Genomic DNA, 13,003 nt, shown 5'->3' on the forward strand with positions numbered 1-13,003 from the left:
GAACCTGATATATAAAGAGTCAATAATGGTAGTTATTACTTTTAATGCTATCACATTGTATACTGAACTTCTTAATTTCATCGATATATCTTTATGACTAGAAACTCCCGGTAATGGTATTTCTTCAGGATTCTGAAACAAATTCCACATTATTTAGTCAATGTTGTAGCTTTTTACTTTCTAAAATATTTTTAAACCATAGTAATATAGGCCAATCAGAAAAATAACCTTAATTTTATGAAGACTACCCAGTTATATACAGCATCCTTCACTTTGGTCTTTTAAAGTTGCAGTCTGAAGTCGTCAAATGGCCAAGGAACACTGTAATCCAAGAATCTGAAAAGGTTCCTTACACACTAGAACTGCTGAGATTATTCACGAGCTTGAAATAGAAACAGGGTGTTTACCCTTCTTTATCTTACCTCTAACGGGCCATCCTCTGGCAGATCAGTACAGTGGACAGCATTCTGGATCTTAGTTTTACCAAAGATTGCTCGGAGGGTTCCAGGACGTAAATGCCGGGCAATTTCCTGTTAAACACACATTCACATGTAGAATAAAATCAGCCATGCAGTGTTAAGAAAATCACCAGCTGTACAAAGCACTTGAATTATTCCTTAATGAAATACATGTATATATTGTTGGTACGGATTTTTCCTGGAAATAGCAGGAATGTATGAAAACTGAGCAATGAAAATTTTCAGTTCACTCAGAAGGCTTTTTCTCTGACCCAAAGTAAAGTCTGCTGTAATCTATGTTAAAGGGCAATAATAATTACCTTCTTTTTATTAACAGATTATGGGAGTCATATAAAATATGAACCCAGTTCATTATTGTGAAAGACCTATATTTTACAAAGACAACAGAGATCCTAATAACTTGATTTAAAATGAACTAGTTTGATGGCATTGATTCCAAAAGATTTTTTAATGTTATAGTTGTATCAGCTTCGTGCCATTTAGGGGGAAAAAATGGTTTTTCATACTTGTCCATGTACATATGTATAGCTGTAACTTAAATTTGTTTTTGTTACCATGTAGATTCCAATGTATGATAGAGCATACTTTATCCATTTTCCTGTTGATGAACATTCAATTCATTCCTTCTCCCTCTTTCCCAACCTCTCTCTTATTCTAGCTCACACACACACACACCCACACACACCCACAATTCTGCTACAAGCATTCTTGTACATGGTGCACATGTGCAAGAGCTTTTCTGGAATCTTAGGGCACATCCATATTCACTTTTACTAAGTATTGTCAAACTATTTTCTTAAATGGTGGTAACAATTTGCCCTCAACCATCAGTGCACAAGAATTCCCACTATCCACATCAAAACCAGCATTTGATATTGGCTAACTTTTTAATTTAGCCATTCTGGCAAGTGTGAAATGGCATCTCACTGTGTTCTTAGTTCACATTTCCTTGATTACTAAAGAAACTGAGTGATTTTTCATATACATCCTTTCCTATAAAATGCCTGTTCTTGACTTCCCTCCATTTTTCTACTGAGTTCTTCTTTTTCTTTTTGATTGCTACTATTAGTATATTCTGAATTCTAATTTTTTGTCAGTTACATATGATGATAATATCTTTTTCCCAGTGAAGCTTGTCTTTTGAGTTTTCTTTAGAATGTTTTTTGATGACCAGAAAGACTAAATTTTAATGAAATTAAATTTATTGATTTTTCATTTATGGTTTGTGCTTTTGTTTCTTAAGGAATTATTCCCTACTCCAAGATCATAATGATACTCATGTCTATTGTCTTCCAAAATCTTTAAAGTTTACCCTTTCCCATATGGATATTTAATTGCACCAGCACCACTTATTAAAAATTTTCACTCCTTCTCCAGCAATGTCCAATGACAGCTCTATTATATAAAAGGTTTCCATGTATGTATGGGTCTGTTTCTTGGTTTGCCATTTGGTACCACTGGAATTTTTGTCTATTTTTACATCTATCCTATACTGTCTTAATTGTTATAATAAGTCTTCATTTGGAAAGGCAGGTCCCCCAGATTTTGCTTTTGAATGCATTAAGTTTGAGTTGCCTATTAGATATCCAAGTGAGCTTATCAAATACATGATTGCCTACATGTCTAGAGTTCAGAGGAGTGTCCCACACCACAAATAACAATTTGGCAATCAATAGCAAGAGTGTATATATGGCGTGTAAAGTGACAGGTTAGCTGAAATCATGAAGGCAGTGGAGTATAAACAAAGGAGAGAAGGCACAGGGGCACCATGTCATTAAAAAGCCAAGGAGATGAGAAGAGGTGAGCAAAGGAGCCCGAAGAGGAATGGCCAGCCTGGTTAGAAGAAATGCAGGAGCATCCTTTCCTAGAAGACAGAGAAGGAAAAATTTCAAGGACAGTTATCACCAGTGACAAACATTCCTGTTAATTCAAGTAAAGACTGAGAAGTGACCATCAGGTTTACCTGTATGGAGTCACTGATATCCTTGACTAGAGCGGTTTCAGAGAAGTGGAGAGAAGCGGAAGACTGATTATTGTGGTTTCAAGAGAAAATGGGTGGAAGAACTGGCAAAGGTAAACACAGGCAACTATGCTGAGGAATTTTACTGTAAAGGAGGGAGAAATGGAGCAGTAAGTAGACAGATAAGTAAGACCAAGAAAGCTTTTTTGTTTTTTTGTTTTTTTCTTGAGGCGGAGGGGATGTTGTCTTCAAAGTGGGAAAAATAATAGCACGTTTCCATGCTGATGGGAATGACTCAACAAAGGGAAAAACTGATGAAGCAGAAAGGAGAAGAGAGGATTGCTGGAGTGATGGGATCAAGTGACTAAGTCCATGCTGAACATCAAGACAGTCTACAAGGCCAGTTATAGCTTTGTGAGTTTATGTAGTGCAGGGAACTTACGGAAGTTCTTTATTTTTAATTTTTATTGAGATAAAACTTACATACGATAGCATGCATTGGTGTTAAGTGTACTGCCCCACGAATTTTGTCAAGTGTTTACACTCGGTAATCATCACCCTAAAGAAGACCTAGAACATTCCTAAAATTCCCCCTAGATGTTATCTTTTGACTGATTCTATTTTCCAGTGAAAAAGACAACAAGATTGCCAGCAGCTGAAAGAAAGGATGAGGAGGAGGCTTTTGGGATCTGAGGAGAGAAAAAAGAAGGTATGAGATATATTTTAAGAGAACAGAAAAGTGAATGGACTAGAAAAATGAATATGGCTGCTCAGAGCACTAAGCCCGCTCGAGGTTAGTGACTGAGAACGCAGAGGGAGATCATTTAGGACAGTTGTGTGTTCCTCTCCAGCATATTCAGCTGCACAGGTGCAAGCAAAGAAAGGTTAGGTAGAACACTGAAAGGTTAGATAATGAGGTTTGGGGTTTCAGCAAGAGAAAACAACAAAACAAGAGAGGGATGAGGGAGTTGAGGGTATATGTAAAGAAATGATGATGACGGACAAAAACTTTTAATTGAGTAAGAAAGTAAGTGAGGCCCTGGGAGGAGGGGGTGGTGGAGGGGTCAGAGACAAGGAAAAGGCAGATCGATGGATCAGCGCTCCTAGTGGGATGAAGTGATTATGGAAATCAGTGTGTCAGAAGAAACAAGCTGTAAAGTTAAGAGATAGGATATTTAAAGTGGGAATTACTGGGGGTAGGCAGAGAGGGAGTTACAGAGATTTATAACGACCAGTTTTAAGGTATAACCATGGCTGAGGTCAGATGGAGGGCAAGCTGGCTGGAAGAAAGGAGAACAACAGATGGAGAGGCCAAGGTACGGAGTGGATTACCTGTATGAATATACAGAGCACCGGAATTAGGACGGGTGGAGTGTATGGTGCAAGGATTCTGAGCAGCATCCCCGTCTGTGAGTCCATCACTTAAGCACATTTTAAAGGCGTTTATTTAGTGAGTTACTGAAGTCTTATTTTCAAGGTTTCTATCAAATGTCAGTTATAACTGTATCAAATTTAAGAAAAACATTTTGATAAACTAGAAAATAAGGCTGACTTCATACTTTATTTCATATTCATTATTTTCTGTTCCCCGTAATTTTCCAAGCAATGAAGCACCCAATGTTAAACACCTACTCTACCTACATGGTGGTAAGCTGCCACTCTGTGAAGTAAGATGTACTCTGTAAAACTATGAAAGGTGAATGAAAGGTGAGCACTTTTCCGTTTCTTATCATTTCAGATTAGGGGGCAAACACTTCAAAATGAGTCACTCTGATTAAACTGTTTCATAAGAACTTGTTCTCTACCCACTTTTATTTGGTGTTCACCGTATTCATTAAAATATTACTTTCATGTACGTGCCTGCTACATGCACAGCCCTTGAACTCCGAAGAGGTGTGTGTGTGCTGGGAAGGGGGTGTGGTGTGGGGAGGTTGTTAACAGCTAATCTATTGTACTGTGGTCAGAGAATGTGGCCTCTGGTCTTCTTTTGAAGGAACTTGTTGACATTTTCTTAATATGTACTAAGTTTTAGCAAATGTCTCATGGGTAGTTGAGAAGAATACTGTCACAGGTTGCATTCTTGGGGAAACCAACTCTGAGATGGAGATCTGCATGCTGGAAGTTTCCTGAGGAGTGGCCTCAGGATCTATACTTGTGAGGAAAACAGGGTTGGGCAGAGGGAGAGGTTGAACTTCAAAGCACTAACAAGAGTTGCCCCCAGATAATCTTACAAGGAGCTCTGGAACTTCAGAGTTGTCCTCCATTGAAGCAAAGGGGTCAGATCTTTATCTCTCCAAAGTGACAAGTCACTGGATATAGGCTGTTCCAGGGAAGGGGGCATGTCCTTGTGCAAGCTAACTTTCTTCGGCAGAGAGCAATTTCTGGCGAGGGACTTGCTGCATCACTGTCAGCTGCCAGCACTTCCAGCAGCTGGGGAATGGGCACTGCAGTCCTGAAGGGCAGAGGCGGATCTGAGTGGCCCTCCACAGCAGTGACCAGTTACACACACACGTGCACACACATGCAGGTGCACACGCACATACATACACAAAGATGTGCAGATTCACATACAATTCATGCAGAATGTACAACATATATGACAAATATGGCACTGCGGATGCCTGCAGTCTGATTACCATTCTCTTTTCTGGAAGGTTTTGCATTATCTCTTTATCTGGGCATTGGCCATTTACCAGTCATTCTGCTCCATACTCAACAGTCTAATCCAATTTGAAGACATACATTTCAGTCAGCTTCTATTATTTTTATTATTATTTTCTCTCCTCCATTTTATCTCTTCTTTCCTTTAGCCACTTCTATGCAATCGGTATTGAAACTTCTGGTTCTACCTTCCCTCTCTTTTCCCCCCTATTTTCCATCTAATTGTCTTTTTGGGTTACATTCTGGGACAATTCCTCCATTTGATCTGTCACCTCACTAATTTGTTTCTAAACTGGGTCCCCTGCACACTTCTACTCATTTGCTAAGAATTTTGACATTTCAAAAATTATAGTTTAAGCTTTCCATAGCTATAGTTATTTTTATGGATCCAATATTCCCTTCAGTCTTCCTGGGGCTACTGACTGTATTGTTTTAAAGACTTTCATTAGCTCAATTTGTTTTCCTTAGGTATTGGTTCTGTGTGCTGTGTTTGGTGTCTTCTTTATGGCATGGGTTAACTTCAAATGGTTGCTAATTCCTGGCCCTTTATCTTGGTTTGGAATTCTCTGTTTATGTGTAAGAGATGCTGGGGACATACGGACAGGTGCTGGTTATTTTTCTTACAGAAGTAGGGCTTCCCATTTTTCCTGGGTGTCACTAGCTATCTACCCATCACATTGTCTCTAGCTAAAGCCCCACATGCACCACACCGGTACTGTAGCTAACAGCATCAGCCGCCTTCTGCTCAGCATAAGCAAGGGAGGGTGAAGAGGCTGATTCACTCTGCTGCTCTTTATGCAGCCTCCTCCCGAGTCGCCCTGCAGACGGCTCCAGGTCCCTCCTCCGCAAGGCATCCACAGGGTCTGATGTGCCGCCAGACCCCTCCTCCTTCAGACCAGTCCTCTCCTGCATGCTTTAGTGTATGGTTCTCCAATCCTATCTGCCTTTCTGCTTTTCAAAGTTAATGGTCTGCTAATGGTAGGCACCCTTTCTTGTTTTCCAGCACTGCTGGAGATTTACTCTTTAAAATACAAGAAGATAAAAGAAAACATAATGCCTGTAATTTCTGAGGATTAGCAAGGCAAGAAGTGATGGGCGCTTGTGGCTGTCTGCCATGCTGATGAGAACTCATCCTACTGACACCTCTATTTCCCCAAACCCAATAAGCTATCTCTATTTCATTTTTCACGTTGCTATAATTTTGTGCCTAAACACAGATACGATCATGCCACTCACTTCCTATGGCCTAAGCTCCTTAGTGTGGCATTTAATTCTTCCACGTTCTGCCTACATCTACCTTTCGGGCCTCACTCACATCTTCCCTGAAACCTTAAGTCCCAATAATATAACTTCCTCTATAAAACTAACTTGAGTTCCTCCCAGAGCAATCCTTCCTTTTCCACTGTTCCTACAGGAATTATGCTCCTATTGTAGGCCTCTGACTTGCAATTTATACCGTTTTCTGCGCTGGTTTAATAAGTTCCCATTAGACTCTCTGCCCTTTAACATGCTATAAAACTCCCTTGATATTCTACGTCTTATTTAAAAACACAGTAAATGTTTGCTAAATATGTGCTGACTGACATAAAATGACAACACTTCTATTCAGGGAGCCAGGACATAGTACTGAAGAATGAGAGGTGTGGAGGAAAGCCCTCTGGATTTGAATTTTGCCTCTGCCACTTACTGGTTGTGTAGCCACGCCACAAGGCTTAAACTTACTGCTTGTTGTAACGTTCTCATTTGTAAAATAGTGAAAAAATACGACTTAACGCTGATGTTGTTGTGAGCATTAAAGAAGTAAAAGTATTTCGAACAGTGTCTGCCATATGGTAAACATTCAGATAGATAGTGGCTTTTAGTTTTATTAATATAACCTTAGAATTAAAAGGAAACTAAAATGAGATAGTTCTTCAAGCAATAAAGGGTATATGCTGATATGTGTCAAAAGTGACCCAACCAAATATTCAAGTATCTTTTAATAAATATATAACAACTCTCAATAATTTTAATGATCGTTTTAGAATGAAGATAAAAGTTTACATCATGCAATAAGACATTTACATTAAATAATAATTTATAAACAAATCTCAGAAAATATGAAGTATTTTTACATGTATAGTATATTTTGTTTAGGTAAATGATAATAATGAAGCATAAAGAAAGAGAACAAGTATTTTCTTCATATCTGCTGTTAAAATTTAGGCTCTCATTTTGGATCTTTTTTTTTACAAAGGGATTGGTACATTTATTTTAGTTTTGATCACTATAAAATATCATGTATGCCTATAAAAGTGAAAAACACTGAAATGCTTAAAGTGAAAGCCCAGAATAATCCTTCGTGGGTCATTTCCCCCTAAATTTCCCGGCAGATTTTCCCTAATTCTTCCTATTAGAGCCATGCTCCTCCTGCTTCCTATATTGTGCGGTAAAAACCATCCTCCCATGCATGGCTCCCTTCCCTTAATGAAGCAGAAATGAGTACCAGGTAAATAAAAGCAACACAAAGTTCCAACATGCAATTTAAATTTAATACCATAAATAATTTTTAAGTTACTGCAATATTAATAACTGATGGGTTATACTGAGAAAATGAGACTCTGAAGTACATTATTTATGTGCACTTAGAAGGTCCAAAGTCTTTCAAACTCTACCAAATTCCTGGCATAACTACCTCCCACTACAACCTTGCCTTCTCAGCTCCATCAAGTCAAATGCTTGGTTATTGTACAGCTCATCTTAAGTACTCAAAATTCTGCTCAGGTAATCGTACAGTGGGAGGAAGAAATCTGGCTTAAAGAATGACCTCTAAATCTAAGACACAGAAAATGTATTATGTAGATTGATGATTGGCAAAACACTGAAAACAAAACAGAGAGTTCAAGTAATTATTCTACTACTGTGTGCATTATATGGAAAATTATCATTTATCAAATAATAGGTCCATGATAAAATATGTCCGGACAAAGAAAACAAACTGCTGCCCTAGAAAGCTATTCTGTTTCAGTTTTCCATGACACAGAAGAGATATGCAAGAATGAAAATGACCTTCCACTTAACAAATGAACTAAATTGGGAGAGATTAGTAAAACTGACTGATTATGGAACTTCAAAGAAAGACAACTTTGTGATCAACAACAGAATATATTCACAGAATAAGTGGCATGTGATGGATAATCACACCTGGTCATTAGCCTAATTTTGGGAAAATTCTAAGTAAAAGGAAAAAAGTCTTGCCTAAACTATAGGATAACCATGTTAGCTGTGATACAGATAAGTGGATAAATCTTAAAAGAAGAACTTGCATAGTTCTGGTATTAGAAATCCTAAAAGAGCTGTGGGGAAAAAAATCATGTTATAATCATTACCCTCATTTTATAGGCACCAAGTGTAACAGAATTTAATTTCAAAGGCCAGTGAAGCGACCCCCAAAATTAAAACAGCAAACATTCATGTTTCTAGCCATTACTGGTACCCTTCGGCAGAGTTCTGAAATATTAAAAAGTACATGTTAAGTTCTCTCCTTGACTCCTCTGCTACTTCAGAAATATCTTACTAAGGCTGACCTTCAAACTGCTTTTTCCATTTGGATGCAACTTTGTATTAACTGATGCAGTTACAGTTTTACATTCCTGAGAGACAAGCAATACTGGACTAATTCACAACTAAAACAGGACAGTGAAACACTGGAAGGAATTGGAAGTAGGAAAGAAAAATCAGAGAGGAGATCCAAAGTCTACTTTCTGTAAGTCTAAGGATCCGTCTAGAACTATGCATAGGACTCAGGAAGAGTAACTGCAAAATTAAACTTAACTACTTATGTGTTAGTCTCAATGAATGTGCCATTGGAGAATTCACAGTAAATACTCTTATTTCATTAGCTCTGGAGACCACATGAATTATTTATATAAGAGGCATCATTAAAATCTGGCTTGTGAACTCTGACAGGATTCACGTCTCACTTTTAATTAAGTAGAAATTAGCTGCAATGTAGATTTATGGAACCTGAAGAGGGTCATAATTAAATGTGATTTCAGGTGAAACATTTAGACAATTCAATCCTATCTTTTCCACCAGGCTTCAACAGACCACATGCCACAGTAATCACTGCCTCTTACTGAGCTGTTTGCTACTGCAGGCAACAACGGGCACTGGCTGAAATAAAGTCTCGTCTGACACAGGTGTTACTTTAAAATATAAAATGATGACCCACTGGTTGTACTCTTTTAAAATAGTTGGCCAAATCTTTTTGCTCTTTTATGTGAATTACTTTATACTAGAAAAATGGACTTTTTCTTTTTCTTTTCTTTTCTTTTTTGTTTTGGTTAGTGGAAATACTGGGGATTGAATCTAGGACCACTGTGCTATAGCCCCTCCCGCCATCAAGGATTTGTTTATGTAAGTAAAGTCTGAGAGCATAAACATTAGTATAGAGGAAAAGGATATTCATTTTTGGTAAACATTTTCCTATTTCTTTTCTGTTTTTCCCAAATACTACATATTAGGAGATTTAACCTTTGTGAAGTATAGGCATTACCTTGGAGATATTGGAGGTTCAATTCCAGACCATGGCAATAAAATGAGTATTGCAATAAAGTGAGGGGAATTAATTTTTTGGTTTCCTGGTGCGCACAAAAGTTATGTTTACACTATACTGTAGCCTGTTAAATGTGCATTATGTCTAAAAAAAGTACAAACCTTAACTTAAAAAAATAATCTACTGCTAAAAAATGCTAACCATCATCTGAGCCTTCAGCAAGTTGTAGTAGTAACAGCAAAGATCGCTGGTTACAGATTGCTATAACAAATAATAATGAAAAAGCTTGAAATAGTGTGAGAATTGCCGAAATGTGACACAGACATGAAGTGAGCAAATGCTGTTGGAAAATTGGTGCTGATAGACTTGCTTGTTGCAGGGTTGCAACAGACCTTCAGTTTGTTTTAAAAAGAAAAAAAAAAACAACAACAAAAAACAACCCACAATATCTGAGAAGTGCAGTGAAGTGAAGCACAGTAAAACTCAGTATGCCTGCACAGACACGGTACCATGAGAAACTTGAGAGGCATTCTCAACCTCTCCCCTGCAAAAAAAGTTCTCTGCACAGTCTACCACAGCCTAATGAAATCACTGCTATTCCATCTGCCTCTACTCTCCTAAAGAAACTTCTTACTCAGTACTCAGAAACTCCCCTAAAGGAATAAAATGATAAAATAGCTCAGACCCATTCTCGGCATCTCTAATACCCGGTTCAATGCCACATCCTGTCAGCACAAATGCAGAAATATAGCCCTTATCAGTTTACTTCGTAGCTCCACTCTGCCACCATATTCTCTTCCCTAGACTATTGGTTTCTTAGCTTTAACTCTTCCTGGTCTATCTAGTCTCCTAGATTCCACTGCTCCTGATAAATGTATTCTCCGCAAAGCAGTCAGACTGGGCTTTATAAAGCGTAAGTTGAATTATACCATGTTCTGCTTCACACCCTCTAATGGTTTCCTTCCTAAGAGAAAATTCAAAATTTTTAACATGACCTAGAAAGTCTCGCATGATCTGATCTCCGCTTAACTCTCCACCCTCCCCTGAAACGGTCTAGTCACATCAGCCTCTCCCAGCTTTTCAAAGCCACCAAGCTCTTCCCTATCTCAAGCACGAAAATACACACTATTCCCGTTGAATATTCTGGCTCAGAAATTCTCCCTCTTCTCAAGAAGTGTATATTCTTTACAAGCGGTTCAGAATAAGCGACATAAATAACTGTGGTAGATGCTACAGAGTGGCTCTCTCAGACCTTCATTCTACCCTCCTCCTAGATGGAAGCTAAAAATCTGAAAACTACATTCTCCAGACACCCTTTTGGTTAGAGTTCTTGATGTAAATTATGTCCCACCAGTGAGATTTGGAAGGCAGAACTGAGAAGAGGCCATCTTCCCGTTGATCTTGCTACTGGCAGAAAAGGTGGGAGACAGGCCCATTTGGAGGCACTGTCATAGGCAGACTCTTGTCTGAGTCACCAGACTCCTGGGGATGAGAGTCAGTGGTGGTGGCAGGAGTGGGGGCAGTAGCAGCAGGTATGGTGAGGTGCCCCTAAAATCAATGCCTCTAGTGTCAACTCCTGACTTCTAGTCTTGCAGCCCTCCCAACGTGTTTGTAAACATCTACTTCTTTCCTGCATTAAATCTTTTTTTAAAAAAAATCCCTAATCTGGTTTCTGTTTTCTGCTCTGAACCTTCAGTGATACGGTGAGGTTCCATCTCTCTTCCTCATCTCTACACAAAAGGACAATCCCTGGTGTTACTTAGTAAGTACCTTCTTGCCAACTGGCTTTCACCTTCATCACTCTCTTGAAATCGCTCTCCCAAAAGCCACCTATAACCCTTGCTGAAATGTCTTATGTAGCAATAAAGTCATAAAAGCATCATCAGAAGTAACAGTGGTCTAACAAACTCATCTTGGAACAGTTATACCTCAATTTACAAAACGGGCCAGAGAGTTCATAAAATTTAATTTAAGGTTATTTATCCTACAGTGGCAACATAAATCTCAACTGTTAGTGGAAATACCTTGTTAGGTGCAGCACACTAGGCTGAATTAAATGAGATAACGCCCATAAAATGCCTAATAGTGTCTGGCAAAATTGGAGGCCCTCAGTAGTAGATAAAATCATCTTCGGAAGATTATAAATAAACTTATAATTAAGATAACCACGAGGCATTACACAGTCCTTTCATTTTCAAAAGCAGATAGTATTCCACATGAATCCCACAACCCCCTTTTGTGATGACAATGCAGACTGTTTTCACCCTTTATACGTATGGATAGCCTGGTTCTATGGCCACTCTTAGACCTCCTATCCAGCACTAAAGAAAGAGTGTAATACTCAAACATCCAACCACTTTGGGCAAACTCTTTTCAAAAGGTTAATTTCTTAAACTGCCCCAGGCCCACTGCAATTCCCTCTAAAGTCGCTATGAGCTTCTAAGATTCCAGACTGAGGTTAGCACTTCTGAAACCATCTAATTACCAACAGCAGTGCCGTCCAACAGAAATATAGCATGAGCCACATTAAAAAGTAAAAACAAACAAGTGAAATTTTAATAATATAATTTATTTAGCCCTATATATCCAAAATATTTTAATTCCAATGGGTAACTGACATAAAACTATTAACAAGGTATTTCACATTATTGTTTCATATTAAATCTTCAAAGGCCTGGGTGTGTAACACATGTACAACACGTCTCAACTCAAACCAGTCGCGTTTCAAGTGCTTGACAGCTGCAAGCGCCTAGTGGCCACCATGCTGGGCAGAGACCTAGAGACTAGCAGCCCTCTTTCTTGACCCAGGGATAACTTCTCAGCATCATTCTACTTAAAAGCTGAGCCAAGACTGCTAATATCTGCAGTATTAACCCTTCTGACATAAAGGAGACCTTAGTCTACACAGGACCTTTAGGGCAATCTAATCATGCTTCTCACACTGCCATCCCAGGCTCTAATCTTTATCTGTCTGTCTAGGTATCTATTAATCTTGTCTGTTGCCCACTTTTCCTCCACAGTTGACACTACAAATGTCTACCATTATCCTCAAGCCCCTATCCTTAGCTACATCTTTTCTCTCAGCAGACAACTTTGTTTCCTGCTGCACAGAGGAAATTGAGACTATCAAGAATCTTCTCCTTAAAATGCCTATAGCCACAGTTGCAAGTGCTTGTTTCCACTCCTTTTCTCCTTCTATTCAGTGTTAAAGGGAGAAGAGATTTTCTTTTCTTCCTTTTAATAACTAACACTCCTATCTCTTGGCCACTCTAAGCCAGGAAATTTGCTCCATTATAATTCTCTTTCTCTTGTATTTTCAACCTTTCTCCTTCCAATAGCTTTCTTTCTGCATCCTACAAAAATGCT

At 38.6% G+C, this 13,003-nt stretch overlaps 1 protein-coding gene across 4 annotated transcripts in view; it reads right to left on the minus strand.

Annotated features, from left to right (window-relative positions):
- NME7 (NME/NM23 family member 7) overlaps positions 1–13,003 on the minus strand; it is a 171,904-nt gene that overhangs the window by 42,791 nt on the left and 116,110 nt on the right. For 3 of the 4 annotated variants that reach the window (XM_010984472.3, XM_010984471.3, XM_010984474.3), the window contains exon 11: positions 423–530. In XM_010984472.3, coding sequence (XP_010982774.1) covers positions 423–530 — 108 coding nt within the window. Of the gene's footprint in view, positions 1–413; positions 531–13,003 lie in introns of those variants that run through there. The other variant, XM_010984473.3, reaches the window with a different exon arrangement.

Source organism: Camelus dromedarius, chromosome 23 (assembly GCF_036321535.1).
Source record: "Camelus dromedarius isolate mCamDro1 chromosome 23, mCamDro1.pat, whole genome shotgun sequence".
NCBI classification, from domain to species: Eukaryota; Metazoa; Chordata; class Mammalia; order Artiodactyla; family Camelidae; genus Camelus; species Camelus dromedarius.